This window comes from Pseudopodoces humilis, chromosome 6, assembly GCF_049639895.1.
Source record: "Pseudopodoces humilis isolate 2021_Gansu_Grassland_sample_001 chromosome 6, ASM4963989v1, whole genome shotgun sequence".
Lineage (NCBI taxonomy): Eukaryota > Metazoa > Chordata > Aves > Passeriformes > Paridae > Pseudopodoces > Pseudopodoces humilis.
Genome location: NC_142205.1, coordinates 50,721,115 through 50,744,100, shown reverse-complemented (window position 1 = coordinate 50,744,100; position 22,986 = coordinate 50,721,115). Strand labels below are relative to the sequence as shown.

The following is a 22,986-nucleotide window of genomic DNA, read 5'->3' as shown; positions in this document are numbered from 1 at the left end:
AGAAATTAATCTGTTAAGATAACTATTGCTAATTCTTCATCCTCAGGGAACAGGATGGCTTAAAATTCAAACCACAGAATACAGAGAAACAGAATAAAGAGCTTTTCACCTCCTACATTACCAGACTTGTTGAATCGGAGCAGTGCCCAAAAGTCATTACCATCCAATGGCTGTGGGCCAGTGTGAAATGAGTTACTGGGCTTTATCCAGATTCTAGTGGAGAAATTTCTGTCCAAATCACATAACTATGGCTACAGTTGGCAGAGGGTGAAGTACTTGTTGGCAGCCATGGCAGAGAGTTCGAGGTCTGAATGTACACCGAGAGACTGGCTCTCTAGATCAGATATTTTTTCTGCACCTACATGAGCCAATGTAAAGCTTAAATAGGTGATTTTCCTTTTGTGTGCGAGGCACCACTGCCTGCAGACCTGTCAAACCAACAAACAACAACACTGTTTAAAACCAAGTTAGAATTCATCCTCATAGTTACTGCATTGTCATTGTGGAGCGGGGATCTGTGATCACATCTCACACATTTAAAAAATTACAGCAGAACTCCCTGAAATGCCATGAAAGGGTTTGCCACCTGGCAAAGTATTTTGTTCTGAATCTTAGCGCTGATAGATGGAAGAGTATATCCAAGAAGGATTATTTGTTGACAGTGGAAGTTAGTAGGGGCTTAAATTAGACATTAACGTTATCCTCCTGTATGACCATGAGAGTGACTTTCATTTTACAGCACTTTATTTTCATTATTTTCTTTATCCTGGATTCAGGATCTTTGTAGATCTTTCTTTAAAGGACCACAAAGCATGGAGGGAGAGACACACACAAGGGAAAAACAAAGCAGTAGCATGCTGCACACGGTCCCCATTCTCAGGTAGAGGTTCATAAGAGGCCATCACATCACAGTTTTCAGTGGTTCCAGTCCTAGAGAGGAAAGTATTTTCCAGGAGTAGCACTCCAAAGAGTCATCAAAGCCCCGGCAGCTGACTGCCATCCCTTGTGGTGGATGATGCTTTATAGATGCTGGTGGAAAAAGAGAGTTAAGCTGAGAAACTCAGCTGAACTTGATGAATTTGTACCAGTCTGATGATGAACTTGAGGTGCACAGCTGCTTTGATGAATTTCCTAATGCAGACAGTAAGTTTCTCAGCAGACTAAAACAACCTTATTTTTGATCCCACTGTTTTCCTGCAGTTCTCCCAAGCTGCACTCAGTGCATCAGGGATGGGAAGCTGACCATGAGCAGACTGCAACAGAATAGGCTACAGTAAAGAAGCAGCCAAGATTAAATAGCCTGAAATCTTTCTTTCAGGGGTCTAGGAGAGCTTTCAAAACCCAAAGGGCTTCTAAACCCTAGACAGAGCCAGGTCTGTAGAGACAGGTGCTTGTTACAGAACAGCAGCAAATGCAAGAGAAACAAGCTGTTTACCATCCCAAACTGTGTTTTTCACGCCTGAAATCAGGAGAAACTTATTGCCAAGCTGGAAAGTTCTTCCCCCTTCTCTTGTGAGTTCCTTCCTACATGTTTCCTTTTGAGGAAGGGACTGCTGGAAAACCTTTCTGTGCTGAAGTCAAACAGACATAGAAGTCAGGAGACCTTGTTGAAACTCAGCTCTGAGTGGGTGGAGAAGAGTTCCTACATGCTCCACGGTTATCTGCTAGGTGAGACACCAGAGGCAAAAGATCTGCCCATCAATTTAGCTAGCAGCCAGGAAATGAAGGCATGAAAGGAGCAAGAGAATAGAGTGAGACGAGTTCTATATTTTAGAAGACAGAAAAGAGCTTGATTAAAGGTATCTTATTCCTGCCTATTTTAGTTTTATTCAATTTAATGTATTTGACACTGGACTGCAATGCTTTTGCACTAGTTTTGACCCTAGGCATTAGGTGTAAGCAAAATACTAGGCTACATTCCTAATTTCAACTCTTGGAAGGTGTAAATTTGAATGCCAGCCTATCTCCTAAATTTTCCCAAAACCAAACTACATCTCTACATAGTCACCTACGATGCTTTGATGGTACTTCAGATTTTTGATTCAAATTCAGCCACTTCCAGCTGTTTTATTATATCTGAGAGTGCAGGCAGGTCTAGGGGTGTAAGCTGTTGTTTATGTCAAGTTTTGCAGAAGCTGTTCATCATCACATCACTGATGAGTGATGGCCACAGATTGTGTTGGGGTATGACCATCTTACGTGCTTGTTGGAAAAATGAATGATACGTGGTTGTATATATTATGAGGATGGTGTTTAGCTGCCTAAATTTAACATATTCAGGCACCATCAAATGTGTTATTAAACCTTTCCCCATTTTTTGTGCTAGGTGTAAGAAACTTTTGTGTTTTACACTCCTTGTTGGGGAGAGATCCCTGCTAAAACTGTAGGTAGCTTGTAGAAAGAGCTGTAGAAGTGATGTACAGAGCCAACTATTACACTCATGAGCTAGAAATTCACTTGGTTGCCTCATGAGCTTGAAGTCTGAAAATCCTTGAGAGGAATATTAATAGTTGAACATTCCCCATTCAATGGTAACAAAGTAATACTGATAAAAATTGCCGATTGAAAGAGAATTTAGGTAATCCCTAATCCTGTAACCCAGGGAGCAAACATCTGTTGATATTAATTTGTAATACACAGGCTGCCTAATCGTATTAGGAGAAAAAAAAAATGGTGCATTGTTTTTCCTGTAATTTAAGCATCTACTTCATCTTAAGGCACAGCTTAAGGTACAGCTGCAAGTGCACAACACCACATACACGCAATGTATCTTGAGTGAACTCACGCTTTTAGTTCTGATTTTGCCAAATGTTAGTGAAAACAGTATGGGACTGCCAGCCAGTGTTGTGAATCCAGTTTGTATCTCGGGTACAAGGGTTATAAACCAGGGTTTGTGTATGTTTTGTAACTGGTTGTCTGGTTTGACTTCAGAAAAAGCTGATCAAGAACCAGTTGGTTTCAGTGGGACACAGAGGTACTGGGCAAAAGTCAAGCTGTACGAGTTCTGTGTTTCATAGGAGCATTAGTCTGGCATGGTGAATTATTCTCTTTCATGTGTATCACCCTAATATTATTAATACACCTCTTGTGCAAGGAATGTGCAAGGAGTGGAAGGGCTGTAATGTTAAAAAGGCTAGCACTTCTCTAAATGCAATGATCTTACATGCAAAGCCCCACTTCTCCCAGAGCTAACAAGTGACAGCTTTTTTCTGGCTTTACTGGGGATAAGCTTGCATTGTCTCATGTTACACTGCAGAAAACTAAAGCCTGTGTGTCACTTGTTGTTCCCAGTGCCTATCCATGCCTATCCTGTGCTACCAGAGCTAGCACAGGAGAGGAGGGATATGCAGCTTGGAGGCATGATGTGCCCTGGCTGGTCCCATGCTCCCAGGAGTGCAGACTGGGCTTTTTCAGCCCTCTTAAGGGTGAGGACTGGTAGAACGGCCCCATGCTTCCTCTGGCTTTTCACTGCTTCAGAGTCGTTCAGCTTCACTCTCACCTCAGTTGTTGATTGCAGTCCAAGCCCTGAAGTGTAGCTACTTTTCCCCGTCCCCTCTGCTTGTTTGCCCACCCTGTCTCTCCCTAGGGAGCTCAAAAAGATACTTTTTTTTTTTTTTTTTTTTTTTTTTTGTCAGCTCCACAATATATCAGTCCTAATGATGGAGATTTTGGGAAAATTTTAGAGTAAAGGATAAATTACAAAATAATTGTAATATCAATTGTTTATAAAGACTCAACAGTAAACCAAGCCTGTTCTTCAGCTCCTCTTTTGGAGACAGCTGTTTGGTAATCTTTGGTAAGATTTCATACCGGGAGCCAAAAGGAGAGTGAGGAACTGCCCATTGAGGCTTTTCATGCTAATCTCATTTTTGTCTTTGAAGCTTAAAACTTTCTCAAGGACTGAAAGCTGATATTTATGAGTAGAGCTGGGGGAAGGAGGTTGCTTAAACAGCTCCTAGCCTATCACAAACATCTCCAGCTGTACTCCACCAGCTCCATGGAGATTCAGTATGCTGATAATTTTAGAAATAATCACCCCCATATATTTCAGCATTGTTCATCTGAAACCACATTCTTCTCTTTTACTTTGTTTATAGACTTTTCTTTTACAGAAATTAGCTCTTTCCCTTGTTTTCCAAGCAGTGCTTTTGCAATTCAGTGACAGAACGTGCTGTTGAATTTGAAAGAACATCACTTTCTGTTAAGTCTTTGTTAAATTGTATGCCCATGTTCTGTTCTGCCTGGAGTACCATAAATCCCACTGATGTTTATGGGGTTCAGTGAATGTAGATCTGTGCTGAGGGCTGTAGAGATAAAGAAAGCTCAGAGGTGTAGCCAAGGATTTGACCTATGTAATGCAATAGAAGAAAAGCTGTACTGTCAATATATAATAATAAAAACACAGTATATCTCTTGGCAGTGGCAGAACTCAAACATCAGTACCTTTGATATAATCTAATACCACCGAGGTCCAATAAGCCTCAACCATGGTGACCATTTCAAACTACAGAAAAACACTCTGTAGTAAACGCTCATCTCAAATAACTTCCTGAAATTTTGATAGGTAGAAGCAGTTTAAAGCCTGTATTTCAAGTCTTGCAATACAGCCTAAGACTGTTTCTTTTTCTTCCCTTCTTACAGCCAGTTTTCTAGACAACATGCCCCTGCGAAGTTCTGGCAAGCTGAGCATGGAGACCAGAAAAGATGGTGAGAGTACGGCCCCTGCTCCTCCCCAGAAGAAGCTGTCCTGCCAGTGCCACCACCACTGCCCTGAGGACTCTGTCAACAACACCTGCAGGTTTGTGGGATAGACATCTGGTGATGATACATGGGAAAACATACTTGTGGTAGCTCAGCAGTCCCAAATTGGGCGTGGCATTTTTTGTTTAAGCAGCAATATGTAAATAAGTTGTTTTTCACTGTGTCTAAAAATCAGAAGTAATTTTTACCTAGATACCAGCTGCATGGTTGTTGTGTTGTGTTTCGTTTTGTTAGGGAAACACATATTTATCATTTTACATATTTAATGCACTGCATATTAAATATTCTGAAGGTTGAACTTTGTTTTTAAAGGTGCATGCAGTTAATGAGAGGAAACCTAGTGGAGATATATGGATATATTGAAATGTCAATAAATGCTTATAAATTTATAATCGTTCTCAATGCAATACTATTTTTAAGAACCCTGGTCTTTGTGTCTGCAGCAGCTGTATCTGTAGGTCCTTAAGGCTTTGAGGTTTTTTTGGGGATTTTTTTTTGTTTCCATGCTAAAAGGAAAACTGTCTTGATGAAGTGTTGAGTATTTTTGTCTCCTAGCTGTAGCCTACTGTTTATTTTTGGGCTTAGAGTGCTACAGATTTCTCATTTGTGTTGGAATCAGCTTCCTCCGGACCTTTTGGCTCCCTGGGGGAGAGGCAGGTCCAGATGTGCACAGTCTCCTTGAGGGCTCAGCTCTGGTCTGTGTTGCACTCGTGCTGGCTGAAGCAAGCAGAGGTGACTGAGGGTACCTGTGGGGGGACCAAGCTGCTGTTCCCCTACCCAAAAACAGCTCATGCTGGACACATACAGTGGCTGTTGAATGAAGGTTGAGTGAGCCTCTGTCTTGCCTTGAGGTGCAGCTACAGTTTGCTTTAGCTGCAGCAAAGTTGGGCTGAGCTCTTTGTGTTCCATATGAGGAATTTAAACTTCTCTGCTTGGCTAGAGCAGGCGTGGTACTGGAGATACCTACTGTCAGCCTGCTGGAGCTGTGGGAGTCAGGGAAGCATCAAAGCAGGGCACAGATGTGAGCCCAGCTGGAGGTGCAGTGCTGTTTGAGGTGAGGTTGTCTAACATTGTGTCCGCTCTTCTAGGCAGCTTATTTCAAATTTAAACAGGGAAGGCCTAAGGTTGCTGAAGGTATCGATTGCTTTGCTGGATTTTTGAGTGTGGTTTTGCAGCTTGACTTAATTCTTCTCAGCCTGCATTTTCCTACTAAAATGTCTAAAGTTTTGGTGACGGCTGTAAATACCATTTTCCCTTTCTAACCTCTTCCTACAGGCCCATGCTCCAGCCGGGAGTTAGACCTTACTGCTCTCACATGACAGTCAGTTTAAAAAGCTATAAAACCCCACTCTGATACCAATTTGCAGTTTCCCTGCAGCATGCATCAGCTGTTTCCTGTTCCTGCCAGCAAGAGCCACAGCTTTCATATGTGCTGTCTCACGCACGCAGCAACAGCGAATTTGCAGATGACTTTTAAATCCAAGAATTAGGAAGCACAAAGGGATCAATGTTAAGGAAGCCATTGAACAAGGTTTGTCCCCCAGCTGGGGAGGCCTGCTGTTGCACATTGCTCTGTAGGCATTGTTGACATGAAGTATTTTACATGGAACTGTGAGTAAATGTCCTGTTAGAATGGACTTGGGCATTTTCCCTCACTACAGTACTTCAAAGGAATTACTTTCAGAGTCTCCTTTACGGGGTCAAATGTCAAACTTTTTTTTGAGTGTTAATGCCCAAGGATAGGCAGTTAAGTGGGAATAAAACACAAAATTGTCTTAATAATCCTTGGAGACTTCTGCTTTGCTGCCAGAATTATTTTTTTTTCCAGTTTAGACACCAAAATAATAATTGAAGCTGGAATTTATCCATCAAATATTAATCACCTTTCTGTCCAGTCAGGAGTTTCCTAGAACATTCAGGAGACTTGCTTTAGATCAACTTCCCTCTCCTGCCCTGTGGTGTCACCTGAGCAGTTCCCACCTTGCCACTTGCCCAGTAAGCAACAGCGTAAGTGCAAAATGGCTGAGGACTGTGGAGTAATATAAAACAAAATAAATTAATTTAAATGCACTGCCTTCATGGCTTGTAAGCAGTAATCCTGTTGATGGTAGTGGTCATTGCTGTGGCTCCCACTGCCTTGGTGTGAGAGCTGCAGTGAGGTGTGAAGGACTCAACACCCCTTGTTTTCCCTGCATCTGTTTAGCTGTTAGTGTAATGATTCCTTTTCTAAATTCCCTGCTACATAGCTGGAATTATGAATTACAGAGACAAGAAGATCCTGAGCCTTCTGTTGGGAAAGAGTGCTTATTAGGCATCTGGTTAGCTGGTTATTATGTATCTGGTTATTTAGCTAGATAGAGACTAATGTTCAAAAGATTTGAGCACAGCCAACCAGGTTAGCAGAGATAATTAGTTTCTTCTGAGTTTCGGGATCATCCTACTAGTCAGGCAGTAGCTTTGGTATGTTTTGCCTGAGTGAATGACTGTTGGCACAATTTTAAAGCACTCAGGGAATCACTAAGCATAACTATAAAGGAAGTTTCCCCTTTTTGAAGTACGAGAAGTATCGATCGCAGTGTTTTTCTGAAGAATAAATTGACTGCTTTAGATTAAAAGTTACTGCATTAATTATTTGCTTGCTTCAGATATAGCCTCTAAAAGCCTTTTGCATTTTATATTTTAAAAAAGAATTTAAAAATCAAAATCAGAGTTGTCAGCTCTGTCAACCTGTTAAGCTTTTGGCTGTGCTTGGACCTTCAGAGTTTGAACCTGCCAGCCCAACAGGAATGACCCAGTGTGTTCTGGGGCACCCAGGGGCCTGGCAAAGCTCTGACACCCAGGAAATCCACTGAGTACATCCACAGCCAGGGCTTGGGCTTTGGAGAGCATCAGCCACTGTCCTTATCAGGGTTCTTACTAAAGCAGTGAAGCATTTTATGAGCCCAGGAGCAAGTACCTCTGAAAGTTCAATGCAAAAGCATTTCCAGCTGTGTTTGAATTAAAACTCTCAGAAAAGGATTGCTATTCCTATTGCAATCACCATTGAAATTTTCTCATAAAAAGCAGTCTGTCATCTCACATCAAGATTTTTATCTGCTACCACAGGTATTCAGCTTTAAAGTATGTATCCAGCTCATAGTAGTAGGTGTCTGAATGTTCATATAAAAATGGGGACATCTGGTGGCCATTTAAAATCCTCTCTATAATTGTATTTGTAGCAATTTAAAAGCCAGTATTTTTTAACCACATTTGTATCAAATCCTCCAACAGCATGCTGTGTTCCTATACAGAATTTCCCTTTCTTTATACTTCTGCAGTTTAAGTGCAACAATACTTTAGATAGCTAAGGATAACACTGCAGCTTAAAAGGCAGAATACTTTTCTATCTAAGCAGAAAAGTTGTACCTGTAGTTAGGATGTGCTCTGAAAAATGGGGCAGTCTGCGAGCACAGTGAGGTTTTGGAAGACCCGTTACAGGGTGAGCTCATCAAGAGAGGGTTAATGCCAAGGTGTAGCAAATGGGGGCCAGGCCAGGAGCTCAGGCTGATATCCTCACTCACCAGGACCCCATTTCCCCATAAATATGTGAACACATATTCAGAGACAGCTCCTTCATTAGCCCTTCCCATGGCTGGAGACAGGCACTCCTGTATCGCTGCTCAGGGGTCCTGTACAGGGGGAAAGAGGGGTCACAAGTGAGGCCACTCTGGGCATTTGAAAAATACTGGTGCACCCAAGGCCCTGACAGTTAAAACCTTGGGAGAAGGCTCACAGTCCTCTGCTTGTAAAGGGTTAGACTGCTGCATGCTGAAACTTCATTCTTCTTTCCAAACATCGGTGCAATTCATAAAAGGCTTTCAGTAAAGGAGGTCAGAGCTGCTTTGAATGCAACCAGGACCTTGTTTTACTGTTCCATTTCAAGTTTTCTGTGTTCAAAGTGAACACACAGACAGTTGTGTCTAATCATAATTAATTGCATATTTTAAAACCCAGTGTTACATCTAATTGGCTTTGACTGTAATGGGATTGCAGTAAAGGCAGAGGCCAATTAGGTGCCTTGTCGCACTCTGTTTTCATGCACAAATAAATGCTGACAGTTTTAAAGATTGGGCTGATAAAGTTGAAGTTCCTATGTGTTGCCTACTAGACTGTATTTCTGCCCAACTGTATCTTCGGTTATCTAAAGCAATAAAATAATTAAGTTGTTTTTTCAGCATTATCAAAGGTGATAACTCATTTGAGTGATGTTATTTTCATTCTCCTGTTCTCCAGATATGATTGAATTTTCTTTGTAATTTGGTATGTAGAAGAATAAAGACTGACAATGGCCAAAGCACTGTGTTCAGACAACTTCTGCTTTAATCAATTTTAATTTTTAGGGAAAAGCTGAACGTTTTCTGATAAAGGAGCTATGGTGAGATCTTAAATATTAGCCTTTCAAATTTTTAATGTTTATGTTTATTTTTAAATTTCCTCCTTTATACAGGAAATTTTTTGATCATTTTAAAAGGATTGTGGAGACTTGCCATGTTGCTTTGGATGGAAGTGAAGAGATGCTCTTGCTCTTTCGGTTATCCAAATGAGGAGAATAAATAGGAGGAGTGAGAAGAAGTAATAATAGTTCTATTGACTCATTTGAAATCAAATTAAAGATAAGGGGTGTTTTCATCAAGTTATGAAAGTTACATGTCTCTTTGTGAAAGGCACTGAATGAGGGAAAGATGTTGCTTTTCAAAGTTACATATTGCCATCCCTGGCTGTGTCTCACACTCACAGAGCCGGGTGGGAAATCTCCAGCAGGCAGGTTTTGGTAGCTGAGGAATCACATCTTCTGTGAGAAATGGCTGCTGGCCAGTGGGGACATCTGTGTGAGCAGATGCAAAGCTGCTGGCCTTGGTTCCTGTCTTGTGACATTTAGGAAAGGTCTGAGTTAAGATCCCTGCTTTCTTTGTGGTAATCTGTAATTGTAGCAGTGCCTTCTATATCAGTGTCTGTCCATGTTTTGCTATTAACTCCCTTTATTTTCCTGGCATTTGGCTTGGTTGTAAGAATTCACTCTTGGCAACTATGTGACATAGCAAATCTGTGCTTATTAGTGATCACATGCAAAGTGAATTTAATCACTCCTCTTACTCTACTAAGATGGTGCTTCAGTGGAGGAGGTTACTGGATGTGTACCCAGATGTATCCAGTAAAAGCACATTGAATTCCTTCTTTACACACCATTTACAGAATCAAATTACCCCAAATTAGAATTCACATTGCAAATTTAAGAAAATAGCAGTTCTATAATACATTTTTTTTCCAAGGAGGTGGAGAATAGGTTTTTCATACTGATTTGCAAGTATCAGTGATGTACAGATGTTTCTCTTTCTGTAGTCATCAAAATAAACATAAAATTTGAGACTGTGCGTACATCTCTGACTTGTTTCTTACTGGCTGCATTAGTAAGAACAGTTTCATTTCTACCCTAGTCAGGTGTGAGGTGGGGTAATCAATAAAACAGCAGGGATGTGCCCTGCCCTTTCCTCGCAGTGTGTGGTCCATCTGACATTCTGTGAACCAGGAGAGCAGGGCAGGGGTGACAGGGGGGAAGCAGGTAGGAGATCCTTCTTTCTTTTCAGAAAAGTCCCTTCTCCCTCTCACCCAAGCACCTCAGAAATCCTCAAAAAGATCATGAGTTCTTATATTGCATTAAAACTTTTTTGTTGTTTAGATTTTTCTTAGAGCTAGATAGAAGCAATACCAGTGTTTATTCTGCTCGGCAATGCTATTTTTTTTTCCTCTCACTTTTCCTTCATTATTCTAAAGTCTTTAAAGAGCTTGATTTATTCTTATTTTTGGAGCTTTATAATTTCTTTGTTTTGCTCTACCCAAACTAATTTTTTCTTTTTAAATTTGGAGTAAAATTTTTAGAGGGAGTGCATGGGGAGTTTAATTTTCTGAATTTAATTTTCAGAAGTGATCTAAGAACCAGAGTCCCATATGACAAGTCAGAGAAATAGAATTAAAACTGCTGACTTTCTGTTTCTTTTTTTCCCCTTTTGCAAACAATTTGACTTTTACTTCCCCTGCTTTTCTTTCATGAACCAAGAGTTTTGGGTTTTTTTGTGGGGGCCTATTAGCTGTCAAATCCATTTTTGTGTTTCACTTGATAGCAATTTATTGTTTCGTTGCTCTGTCCCCTGGGTTAAACTTACTCATTACTTTTAATCAAAGGCACCATGCAAACAAATAAAATGTAATCTAATATGATACTGTACTCTAATGTATTCCTTACAGTCTCTCTTGGCAATCCTATTGTTCCTATCTTTTCAGCTCAAGGAATGACATCAAGGTGGTTGTTGCCCAGAAGGGTTACTGTCTCCTTCGCCTCACTCCTAAGTACAAAGTCGAAGAAGGGTAGAAGTCATTGCTGGCTTCTCCCAGAAAGTAATTTGTAACATGACAGCAGTTGGTTACTTTTCAGATCCAGAAGTCAGTAACCCATGATAGATTATTATTTGAAGTAATAAGTTTACCGTGGCTAGACCCTGCGCCACTAATATAAAAATATGCCACAGAAAATGTTTGACGTGATCCTAGGCAGCATCTCTCGGTTGTGTAGCTAATACTTAAAAATTGTGTTTGTCTCTTAAGTGTGTAACTGTGGCTCTTGTTTCCTACATCTTCATTACCTTTGCTGCTGGTGCTCTTTAGACTCTTGTTTCATTCAAGTAAGGAGCAAATCATCTGAATTTTTGCTGTATTTAAGTTTTCTAATCTTTTTTTCTTTTTATTTCCTTGTTTTAACTGAGTTTGTTTCTTCTCTTCTGAAAAATACTCATTGAACATAATAGCCAGTGTTATTTTCCTGAGCAAATAACAGAATATTTTATTTTTCTGTGACTTAAATATCTTATATTAAAGAGTTTTTTCTTTATTTTTGGATCTTCTTCCTGAAAATCAGTCAGTTTTTGTTTCTTACACTTTATATATCTCCCTCAGAGTGCTGAGAACTTAATGTAGAGCAGTCTCAATAAAATGCAGCCACCCTTTCCATGCCCTCCACTCCCTCTTTCCGTAGCATTCAGGCATCTGACCTTCATCAAGGAAGGACATCTATCACCAGCCCCATCTAGCCATCTGTTAGTATCCTTTCCCTCCCTTGTGCACATTCCTGTAAATGGAAGCATTTTGGATCACTTCAGCCTTAAAACCCAAGTAAATGTCTATGAAAGGTGTTGATGATAACTCAAGGACTCATACACAGGAGTGCTGCAGTTCGGTTAAAACAGGAATCATAGATCACTCGTGATAATATTTTACATTTAGTATCTCAAAAGTGTTTCTTTCTTCAGGTCTGTGCAGTGGTGCAAATATCAGTGCCTTGTTCCTGCACCAGGGCAGACCTTGTGTAGCACTGAAGCTTGCATTGCATGGGTTTCCAGAGTCTCAGTGCACTAATGACCACAGGCAGAGAACTGGGGTGTTTGTTAGCGGGGTTTAGGCTGTGAAATGTCACAAAGGTAAGTGCACAGCTCCGAGGCTTCTTTGTGTGTGCAGGAGCTGGTCCACAGCAACCTCGGTGTGTCCATTTGTGAACGGCAGATTTGCCTGGCAGGGAGCAAAGTTTAAGACAACATTCAACAGCACATTTATTACTTCAGTGCCTTTTCCTGATTTCTTCTTTCCAATCCACAGCACCGATGGCTACTGCTTCACCATAATAGAAGAAGATGAGTCTGGTGGACATTTAGTCACCAAGGGATGCCTTGGATTAGAGGGCTCAGACTTCCAGTGTCGGGTGAGGAAGCATTTTCTGCCACAGTGACGCTTGCATCGTGACACTTTTTGATAGTTTTCAATTAATGTGCAGTCAACAGACATTGCTGTGTCCATGTTTCTCACTTCTGCTCATTTGGCAGATAGTTGATCTGCATTGATTACTGGGGGAAGTGCATTTGTATCCCCAAAAGATGATACTATATCTACTCCTAATAACAACCCATGGGTTTTGGTTTTGGCACTGCTGCTACTAGTAACATTCCTGCTCAGAGGAAGTTTGGATTTATAAAATTGCAGTCTTAACGCCTCAAATGGCCATGCTAGCTAAAGTTAGGGTATTATTTGATGGACTGCAGCAACATCTATGTCTTACAAGCAGTTGCACTTGGGTTTGGGATTTTTGGTGCCAGATACTCCCTTCAAGTACACTGATCACCTGACAGAAAGTATCACTGCAGGAATGGAAGGGTCATGGAAAACGGAGCGAGGTGCCTCTAAGGTGGTTGCCTTTCCTCATGTTAATCTCAAATGTTTTCAGATGAGTACAGGAATTATCTAATCATTATGGTTAATGGAAGGTATTTTATCCAGCTTCCTGTGAGACGAGATGCTGCAGCTGAATTAGTCCATGCAGCAATTCCTGTATTATCCTGACTAACCTGTTTTGGATACCTGTACTAACTCTTTTTTGGTCTAACTCATGGATGTATGTGACTTTCACATTTCTGACTTGCACTATTAGAGAAAGTCAGTCCCTTCTGCAGCATTAAGGCACCAACAGGAGTAAGTTAGGAGTATCTTAATTAATTAATGTCTTAATTACCTGGTTGAAATATTGCTGGATATGCTGGTTGGCAGAAATCCTTACTCCACGCATCCTAGAAATCTGTAGCAGGTTGCAGTCCAGCTAGCAAGCACATCTTTCAAGTGCCAGAATGACAGTGGATATTTACAACACAGGTAATGACTTGCTTTCTATCTGAATTGCTTGTTGCAGGACACTCCTATTCCACACCAAAGAAGATCTATTGAATGTTGCACAGGCCAAGATTACTGTAATAGACACCTTCACCCTACGCTGCCACCGCTGAAGAATCGAGGTAAGGGGAAGAAAATCCAGTCCTAAGATGATCTTTTCCTGCTGTTGGTCCTTGTGCTTTAGGGAAAAACAGAGCACAGACTGAAGCACCCCTACCCAAAAGCATGTGATTAGATAGATAAATGGCATTAAAGAGTTTATCTCCATTCCTGTAGGTTGTGTGTGGAGTGGTGCTGATGCTTGCTGTTATTTCTGTTGCACACATGCAGTCAACACGAGATGCATTAGAGTTGCATGATGCTGTCCTAGTGCAGACCTGCTGAGCTATCAGAGATCATCTCAAAGACTTAGGCTGGTCATGGCAGAGGATGACACTTGCTGTGTGTTTTTTTAGCCTGATAATAAAATGGATTCCTCTCTCCAGTCTCTGTGACTGCATTATTGTCATTCATAACTCCACACACAAATTGGTCAGTTCAAGTTGACACAAGTCTGTAAGTTTTTCTTATTTGCAAGACCTGATCATCCAGCACTTAGGGCAATAATGATTCACTAAAGCGTATTTTTTATGTGAAAAATGTAGCTGAAAATATAACATAGGGTAAGAACTCACACACTTTTTAAAAAAAAAAATTATTTGAGAGCAAATGGACATGTATTAACTTAGTCAATGCTGAGGCAAGGTTTTAGCATTTTTGTTTGTTTGTTTAAACATCACTTTCTGAAAGCTGGTAAAACTGTTTTTATCTGGATGTTCAGAATACATTTTATAGAAGTGCATTCCTAAGTAAGTGTAAATTCATCCATAGTAAACTCTTGGCTTCGGCAGGAATTGTGGTAGTCAGCATGGAGTCAGTTCGGAGTTGCAGAAGAATTTGTGTTTGCGGCATTCTGTGTTGAAGATCCAGATCGGTGCACAGATGCACTCTTAATTTCACCAATGGCAGATACTTACACAAATGCATGCTCAGAGAAAGCCTTCAGTCATGTAAGCTGTTCCCTTCAGGCCTGTGAAATTCTGCACAGATGGGCTGCAGAGTCAGGCCTTCGGAGAGCAGTATGTAAATACTCCACTGTTTACTAGCAAGGCATTAAGACAGTGAAACCTCATAAAATTCTGACTTCCAACAGAAGAGTTATGTACTACTTTGTCGGTTTATTTAATTTTAAAAAGTTCTTTGGACTGAGAGAGAAGCTCCAAAAAAGCAGTCAGTCAATATTTGTTCACACTTACTTAGTCTTTCATTAAATATCAGTTTGGAAAACACTGCCATGATTTCTTCTTGCTAGTGGCTGAGTTTATTCTACATTAGGACTACTTAAAAATACTGAATCAGTGCCTAACACTAGACATCCATCCTATTAAGATTTTAGTTATTTGGCAATGCTATCTGCTGCTTATACAGAAAGCAGTGAACCAAGCTTTCGGTAGTGGCAGAAGTTGTTTAGATTGATGTTGGGTTTGTTCTGTGTGTATATAGGGTAAATAGAGTATTGCTTGGGGACCATGGTGGCAAGACCCATTGAACTACAGGGAGAATATTTTTTAATGGAAAACTTTCAAGCTGGAGCAGGGTTCCAGCTGTTCTGTGTTGCAAAGTTGACTATTTAGCATGACAGACAAAAGGTGATGTAGTCATTCAGCACGCTCATAAGATTATTTTTTTTTAATTTTTTTTTTTTAAATAAGATCTCAAACTACCAGCGTCCTGACTGTTTTGTGGAAATGCATTTCAGGAACTGCTTCAATAAAAGTGGCTGAACAGGGCAGAAGTCATCACCTTTACTAAAGCCCTAAGTTAATATGTAATTCTTTGTTCCAGGCCTGTTTTAATTTGTTGCTGCTGTATCCTAATATGAAACCTCAGAAAAAAAAAAGCCACAGGTTGAACCACAGACCGTCACTGCGTATAAGTACAAATACTGAGCACAAATACATGTTACTGCCTGTGCCCAGTACTGTGGCTGTGATTATTGTTCCTACTGTGGAAGAATTTAGATTAGGCTGTGATTGTCTGAGTAATGTTAGAATTGTATATCAAATTTAACATAAACGGTAAGTACAGAGAAAGAGAGGTGAGCTTAAAAACAAGCTTCTTGGAATTACTTTCTGGCCTTCAGGGTATGCTCCTCAGCATCTAAAAAACAAACAGAAATTTGGCTTCTTGCGTCTGAGGTGATAGCTCATGGGAAACAAAGTCTAGGGAGAGCTTGCAGCTGCAGGTCAGAGGCTGTTGAACTGAAAACTGACCCATGCACCAAGGTAACAGCTACAAAGGCAAGTGACTTGTCTTCTCTCAGTTCTCTTAGTGCTTTTCGAGGCCTGGCATGTGCTGCAAGGCAAGATTTATGCCACACCCTATCCTTCTCCTCTCCCCCCTGGAAAGAAAGGAGGACCACATACATGAAATAAGAGCTAGAAAAATTAGCACTGGTCAAAGCAAGACTTGTTAAGTAAGATGGAAGAAGCAACAGCTAAGCCTGAGTTTTGAGCTCATCTTGGTCTAGAGCTAGCAGGATAAAATATCCCAGAGAAACCATTAAATCCTTGTGCCAGCTATACATCTGTCATATTAAGGAAATGAAAACCATAATTGGGTCTGATATAACACCTCTGCTTTAAACAATAAAAGATATTCCTGGAAATCCCAGAGAAAGCACAGGCTGAGACCAGTCAAAAGGAGAAATATGTCTTCACTGATTTAGAGCCTATATAAGCAGAAGTGGTGGTGCCACCATGTCTGGCTCCCTGCCTGTATAGCCAGTGATGAATGGGCAAGGGAATGATTGGAGGAATGATGGGGTTTGATGTGTGCACACAGTCTCCACGCCTCGGATTTCACTGCCGTTTTTACTTGGATAACTGTAGCATTCTGAACTGGAGGGACCTGGGGTGGGAGGAGAACCTCCTCTCCCTTTGATATGCTGACTTCTGAACCTTCTGGGTGGCATTTTCAATGCACTCCTCAGCATGGTCCCACTGATGACAGTGAGTGAAAGGAGTGGTGGAGGAGGGGGAAATTGCATGAGAGTAACAGAGGCAGCTTGGTCTCTCCGAGCTCCCTGCTGACAGCAGCCTGCACCACTCTTTTCCTACAGCATGGAGCTGTTAATGTGGTGTTTGCTGGGCTTCACTGTTATCAGCCAGCCAAGGTATGTGAAGAGGCTTCCCAAACCTACTGGGTGTTTGTTTTGCACTTCCCACACCGTGCTCCCAGTAATCGTTCACTGCTGCCTCCGTGGAAGCTGCTGCTTATTCTCATAACCCTGCTGCTTGGCACCTTGCAGCTCCAAGTAACACAGCAGTAGAAAGCACAGCACTGGACTTCTTAAAGGACAGAGTAGCTCCATCATGTAAACTGGCACTGCCGGGACCCACCACAGTGTTCACCTCAGAGCCACAAGCAGGTCTCCAGGCAGACTCAGAGCTGAGCTGCCCCATCCCTCCTCCTGGTCAAATAGTGCAGGGAAAGGGGAGGTTTGTCCTGCTGCTCTGTGGGGAACAGCCTGGGCTGGAGGAGCAGGAGAAGAAATCCAGCCTGGCTTAGTGCAGCAGAACAAACAGGCATTGCTGGTGTAAGGATGGGGGCTTGCATTTAATCTTGTGCTGTCCACACACACCCCAGCAGGTTCATGAAATCCTCAAGTTAGCAAGCAAATGCAATCCTGCCAGAATGGTTCAAAAACGCAGGAAGTGTATGAAAGGTGGGACAATAGCCCACTTACCATCAGTATGGCCTCTCAAATAGGCAAATAAATAGAAAGGCATATGGAACTAAATCTCCCCTCCTGTGAGAGCCAGTTGCATGCCTGTGCTGTGCACAGGGAGCCACTGCTGAGCTCATGCCACTCTAGGCATTGGGGACACCAGCCACCACAAGAGGGTCAGCTCTGCACCTGGTCAAAGGCTTGTCAGCTGCTCCCAGTAAGGAGACTAGGACACTTTCCTTTGTCTTTCATGCTTTCCTTACATTTGCTTCACCCAATTGCATTTGGGTACCCAAAGAATTTTGCAGTGTTGAAGCCTGAAGTTCATCTGAGAACCGTACAGCACTGCCAAAATGCCTTCTGGCCTCTAGGAAAACCAAACTGCATTTATTTACTTTTCTGAATGGCAGAAGCCCATTAGAAACATTGAGCATAAGGTTTGGATCACTTAAACCCTAAAAATCATGGGAATTTGATTCAAGATTTCAGCATGTTTATCATCCCTCTCCAAATGTACATACTCCTGCACACACAGACAGCATGAACAACTTCATGGGCAATACTGTGTCTGCAAAAATGCACAGATTTCCATGGCTTTAACATCTAGCAGACACAACTATAAGATCTGAATTGTTCCCTCTGTGTCTGACATCAGCTTTCATTACTGCTAAGCACAGAAGCCCAGCTTCCATCATGTTCCATCTCTGTGAAGTGGGAGAGCCCTTGCTGTGGGTGGTTATCCGGGTTTCTCCCAGGTACAGAATGCTGCTTGATGATCTCTGTGCTCCTCTTACTCATCTGATGGGCCTCGACATCTGAAACTGTTACAACCCACAGAATTTTAGAGGGAGGTGGTGGCTGCCACGGGCTGCTTACAAAGCACAAACCAGAGCCCTCAGCCCTGCCCAGCTGCCATCAGCTTCACGAGAGCTCTGGATTCCCCAGCGGGCTCTCGGTTTCAACCCACAGCCCACTTGGAGTGGCAGGCCAGGGATAAATCTGCTGTGCCAGGCAGAAGGGTGGGTTCAAGTGTTTTCCTGATAGACAACGTGTCAGAGTCCCCTTTCAAAGGCATCAGCCATGTCCTGAATGTTTACATTGTCAGTGCTCCCAGAGCAGGTAATGGCAGGTTAAAACATGACCAGTGTGATCAGGTGGTGTGCTGGTAGGTAATCCTTGTTTGTAGCGGAAAAGGGAAGGAAAGAAATTGTTTGGGACAAAAAAAAAAAAAAAAAAAAAGAGAGAAACTAGAATACTTCAAAATAAAAGAGTCTGAGAGTAAACTAAGCGTCCCTTAGGAATCTCCTGGTCTCATTACCCTTGTAAATCTGAAACATAATAACATCGTTCCCTGGACCAGTCAATAAGGATGGATTTCTTGCATTCTTCGATGTGTCAGGCATTGGAGTGAAGGATGCAAGATGGCAAGGCTGGAAGAGCTTCTGAAAAATGGCCCTCATTTGCATTATCCCATTACTGGAAGGGTGGTTTGTGTATGCACATGCCAAAATACAATAATTTTGAGAGTTTGGGTGGCAGGGGAGGTTAAAAAGAATAGAGCTGGATGTCTTTGTTTTGCAGCAGAAAAGCATGCATGAAGGTCAGACTTGCTTGCCTGAGCTGAGAACACAAATTTGGAGATTAATATTACACTTTAAAGGAGTGTATGAGTCTTCCATACAAAGGTTGACTGAAACATTTTAATAGTTTTTATGCAACAGCATTTTCAACAAGTTACTTGACATGTTTTATTTTCAAAGTGTTTTATGGAAGAGCTGCTGGAAGGCTAGTTTTGCCCACTAGCACAGGAACGCCTTGCTGGCATACAGGGCTGCTACAGAGTTAATGAAGAAGGAAATTCCTGCTCAGGTGTTTAAAACAGGATCTAAGAGACAAATTTTTCTGTAGTGATGGAAATCGACTTTCAAGGCCTCTCATGGCATGCCTTCTTGAGGTTAAATGGTCTTCCACATCTTCCCTTCTAGGATAAATGCAGTTTGGTGTTGGTTGGGGTTGGTTTGTTTGTTTGTTTGTTTTGCTGTATTAACTACTCAACAGGATGCTACTTAATCTGAGTGTTTAAAAAAGGCAGTAATTTTTGCATGCTGTGGCTGATCACTCATGTTAAGATGTAGAGCTACAGGTCTTGGTTGATTTTTCATTAAGAGACAAACAAGGAACTGCAAATCAAGACAATGTTTTGCCTGAGTGAGGACTGATAAGCCAAATAGGCTTTTGGAAGTGTCAGTTCTGTCCTGGTCAGTGAGGGTCAAAGAGGAAGCCCACGAAATGTCTGGGGAATCCTGGGGTATCCTGTACAGGAATTATGAGAAAAGAGCGGAAATGATCATTGTGCTCAGTGCGTTTCTGACATTGACTTCATACCATCTCCCTTTCTAAACTTTCCTCCTTTCTCATTTTTTAACCCCAGACTTTGCTGAAGGAAACATTCACCACAAGGCCCTGCTGATTTCTGCCACTGTTTGCAGCATCCTGCTGCTGCTTATCATCATATTCTGCTACTTAAGGTGAATAAGGAATATTTTGGCAGCTTGTTAATGTTTCTCCCAACATTCACCTTTTTATAGATTTAAAAATTTGAAAGAAATAGGAGTGACCTTAAAGAAAAGAAATGAGAAACTGTAATTTTATCATGAGAAAAAAAAAAGCGTAGTTTATTAATGCTATTCACGGGTATACCTGTGTAATGTATTTAATACAGAATCTTTCACTCAACATCCTAAAATGCTATTCAGGTAGAAGCACAGATTATTCTTTACTGAGAAGGCCAAAGGACAAATTCTATAGGGAAATTTTTATAAGGGAAATATATCTAAGACTTTAAAATTTGTTTATGTGATAAAGAGCTTATCATAAAAAAGATGATGATACTGGAAGGTCAGTAAATGTGTTTAGAATGTTATCATAATCTACATGCATTACATTTTAATAATTTGGCACATTTTTTACATATTCCCAGATTCCATGACCTTACCTCCTCTGGCTCCTAGAAATGCACTGCAGACAGTAAAATAAAGTTACTTAATTGGTCAGTGTTTTAGACATATTTAAGTTTCTGAAAGGAAAACATTTGGTTGCTTTGCAAATTCACCCCAGACTGCATGGCCTTTGAGTGTTATACTTAGAATTTTAATGCTGAACACAGTTGCTAAAAATAAAATGAAAAATTTTGGCCCGTGAGTCCAGTGTATTCCTCAGGGAATCAGAGAAAGCTGTTAGACTATAAATGAAGGAAATGTGAAGGACACGTGCATTATTCATTGCACGTGTGTTCATTGTATTCAAAACTCACTTGTTTTTTGTGTAAAACGTCAGATACAAACGCCAAGAGACGAGGCCCCACTACAGCATCGGGCTGGAGCAGGATGAGACCTACATTCCCCCTGGAGAGTCCCTGAAGGATTTGATCGAGCAGTCCCAGAGCTCAGGGAGCGGTTCTGGGCTCCCTCTCCTGGTAAGGAAGCAATACTATTTTAATGCACATTTCAAGGCAAAAAAAATGTGTAGAGGTAGAAGAGGCACAAAAATTCCATTTACATGTCCTCAGTTGTTGTTTTAGGTTTGTTTGGGTTTTTTTCTCTACCAGAAATGACAAGGATTTAAACTGGAGAACAGCTGTTTAGAAGCACAGGACTTTTTTTATGTGAACTAAGCCAAAAAAGGTTTTTTACTACTGCTTTTCTACCTCATTTAATTTCTTATTTTAGATACCATAGGGCAAGTAAAAGCTAAGAGAGCTCATGGAAGTGCATCAGGATTTACTTCAGTGTTCAGGACAGCACCTGGCCCACTGATCTTGTTTTCTTCCTTTGTATGTGCGGCACACACACATGCACGTCAGTCTCAAACACTGACGCATCTTTTCTGAAGGGAACTGTAACTTGTCAAACTTGGAACCTTTTTATTTGTAGGCTTCACTTTGCATTCAGAAGTCAAGGGGGATTTTTTTTTCTTTGTATTACGGCAATCTCGAAGGTTAAAGGCACAGGGATGAAGTTTGTGATTATTTCAAAACAGACTCCAGAATTACTAAACCCACTGAAAAGGAAGAAGGTTCTGTGGCAATATAGTTCTGTTCACCAGGGGATTTTGTTTCTGGGGATCATCACTGGTGGAAAAGAATTGGTAAAAATGCTAGGTTACTTATTTAAAATAAGTGCCTCTGAGAAATCAGAATAGATTTCATTTTCATTTTTCAGAATGGATACATCCCTCATAATAGGTCTTCCAAACCTATTGGTTTGTAGCGATGCTACTACTGTAGGTGTTTTCCAGTTTCCAAGTACCATGTACTATCTGTCTGGTTTTTGCCCACACATATTTTTTAAACACCCTAAAGAGGACATTAAATGGAAAGTTTTATATTTTCTTAAAAATAAAGCAACAGGCTGGGTTTGTTCTCGGCTTTAAGAAAGCTTTGTCCTTTCCCATACCAGTGTCCTTCTAACACCCATGGAAAGGGAGAGATCTTGTGTGGAGTTTAGGACCATTCCTAATGAGTTTCCAGTTGATTTAATTGCGAGGGATTCTTCCGTTTTTTACTTTGGGGTTTGTTGGTTTTGTTTTTGGGGGTTTTTGTTTGTTTGTCTTTTGTTTTGTTTGTTTGTTTGGATTTTTTTTCCATAACACCTCCCACATCAAGGTCTTTGTCTTCTCTTGTTCCAATGACAAAAAATGTAATAATTTAGAGCAAATACAAGGAACTTGGTTGTATTTCTCTGAGAGAATGTGTTTCCAGCAGCCCATGTGGGTACCAGGTGGCCTGGGGCACCTCACAGCAGTGCATGGCTCAGTCCTTCATTTCATGATCCCACAAAGCTGGAGCAGTGCCAGTTATGGCTGCTTGTTCTTTGTGCCTTCCTCTGTCCCAGTGAGCAGTTTGAAGGAGGGATCTGTGGTCTCAGTGGTGTCCCCAGGTCTGCTCGTGTAGGGGATGGGAAAGCCAACTCCTGCTGCTGAGCTGCTGTGATGGCCAAGGTGACATCCCAGCTGGGGCATTGCTCAGCAGCTCTGAGAGCTCTGCCACTGCTCCATGAGGCAGAAACCATCCAGTCCTCTGTCAAGCCACTTCTCTCAAGCTTGGACACTTTGCAGCCACTAGACCAAGTGTTTTTCCTCTAGGAACTCTTACACCCCCCCCAATCTCCCCTTGCTTAAAAAAAGATGCATATTTTTTTATAAAAAATCACTTTTTTTATTAGTAGTGATTTTGAGTGGAAAAGAAGAAAATGGATCTTGTGCTTGGCAGTAGGTGTTTGTTGCATTTCCCAGACAGCTACAACCATTGTGAGTTCAGCAGAAAAGCAGAGATAGCCCTGGGCCCATGCCTGAAACCAGTGTGTAGAAAGTGCCTGGCAGTAATGCTCTGGTCTTTGTTTAATTATAAGCAGGAGCTTATTTTTAACCTTGTCTCTTATGCAAAGACTGAAACATCCAGGGTTATAATTTCAGGAAAGTAAGATGCAAATTTAATGCAAAATGTCACCTTATGCTAACCAGTAATGTTTTTCCTCTGTGTAGAATGTTTTTTCTAATGGGTACAAGTATTAAACCCAAAACAAGTATTAGCCAAGAATTTGTCAGTGTGATAACAATCTGCAGGCATTCTTTATCCTGACCTGTCTGTAGTACCTCTGACAGAAGAGTTTGCTGCAGGTCATATGCTGCAAAATGGTCTGTCTGAAGCGATT

General features: G+C 41.3%; 1 protein-coding gene across 6 annotated transcripts in view; it reads left to right on the top strand.

Annotated features, from left to right (window-relative positions):
• BMPR1B (bone morphogenetic protein receptor type 1B) overlaps positions 1-22,986 on the top strand; it is a 229,067-nt gene that overhangs the window by 197,626 nt on the left and 8,455 nt on the right. For all 6 annotated transcript variants that reach the window (XM_088057152.1, XM_088057151.1, XM_005517471.3 and 3 more), the window contains 5 exons: positions 4,642-4,798; positions 12,445-12,547; positions 13,526-13,628; positions 19,707-19,803; positions 20,612-20,750. In XM_088057152.1, the coding sequence (XP_087913278.1) occupies positions 4,659-4,798; positions 12,445-12,547; positions 13,526-13,628; positions 19,707-19,803; positions 20,612-20,750 (582 nt within the window). In that variant the 5' untranslated portion in view covers positions 4,642-4,658. The remainder of the gene's footprint in view (positions 1-4,641; positions 4,799-12,444; positions 12,548-13,525; positions 13,629-19,706; positions 19,804-20,611; positions 20,751-22,986) is intronic.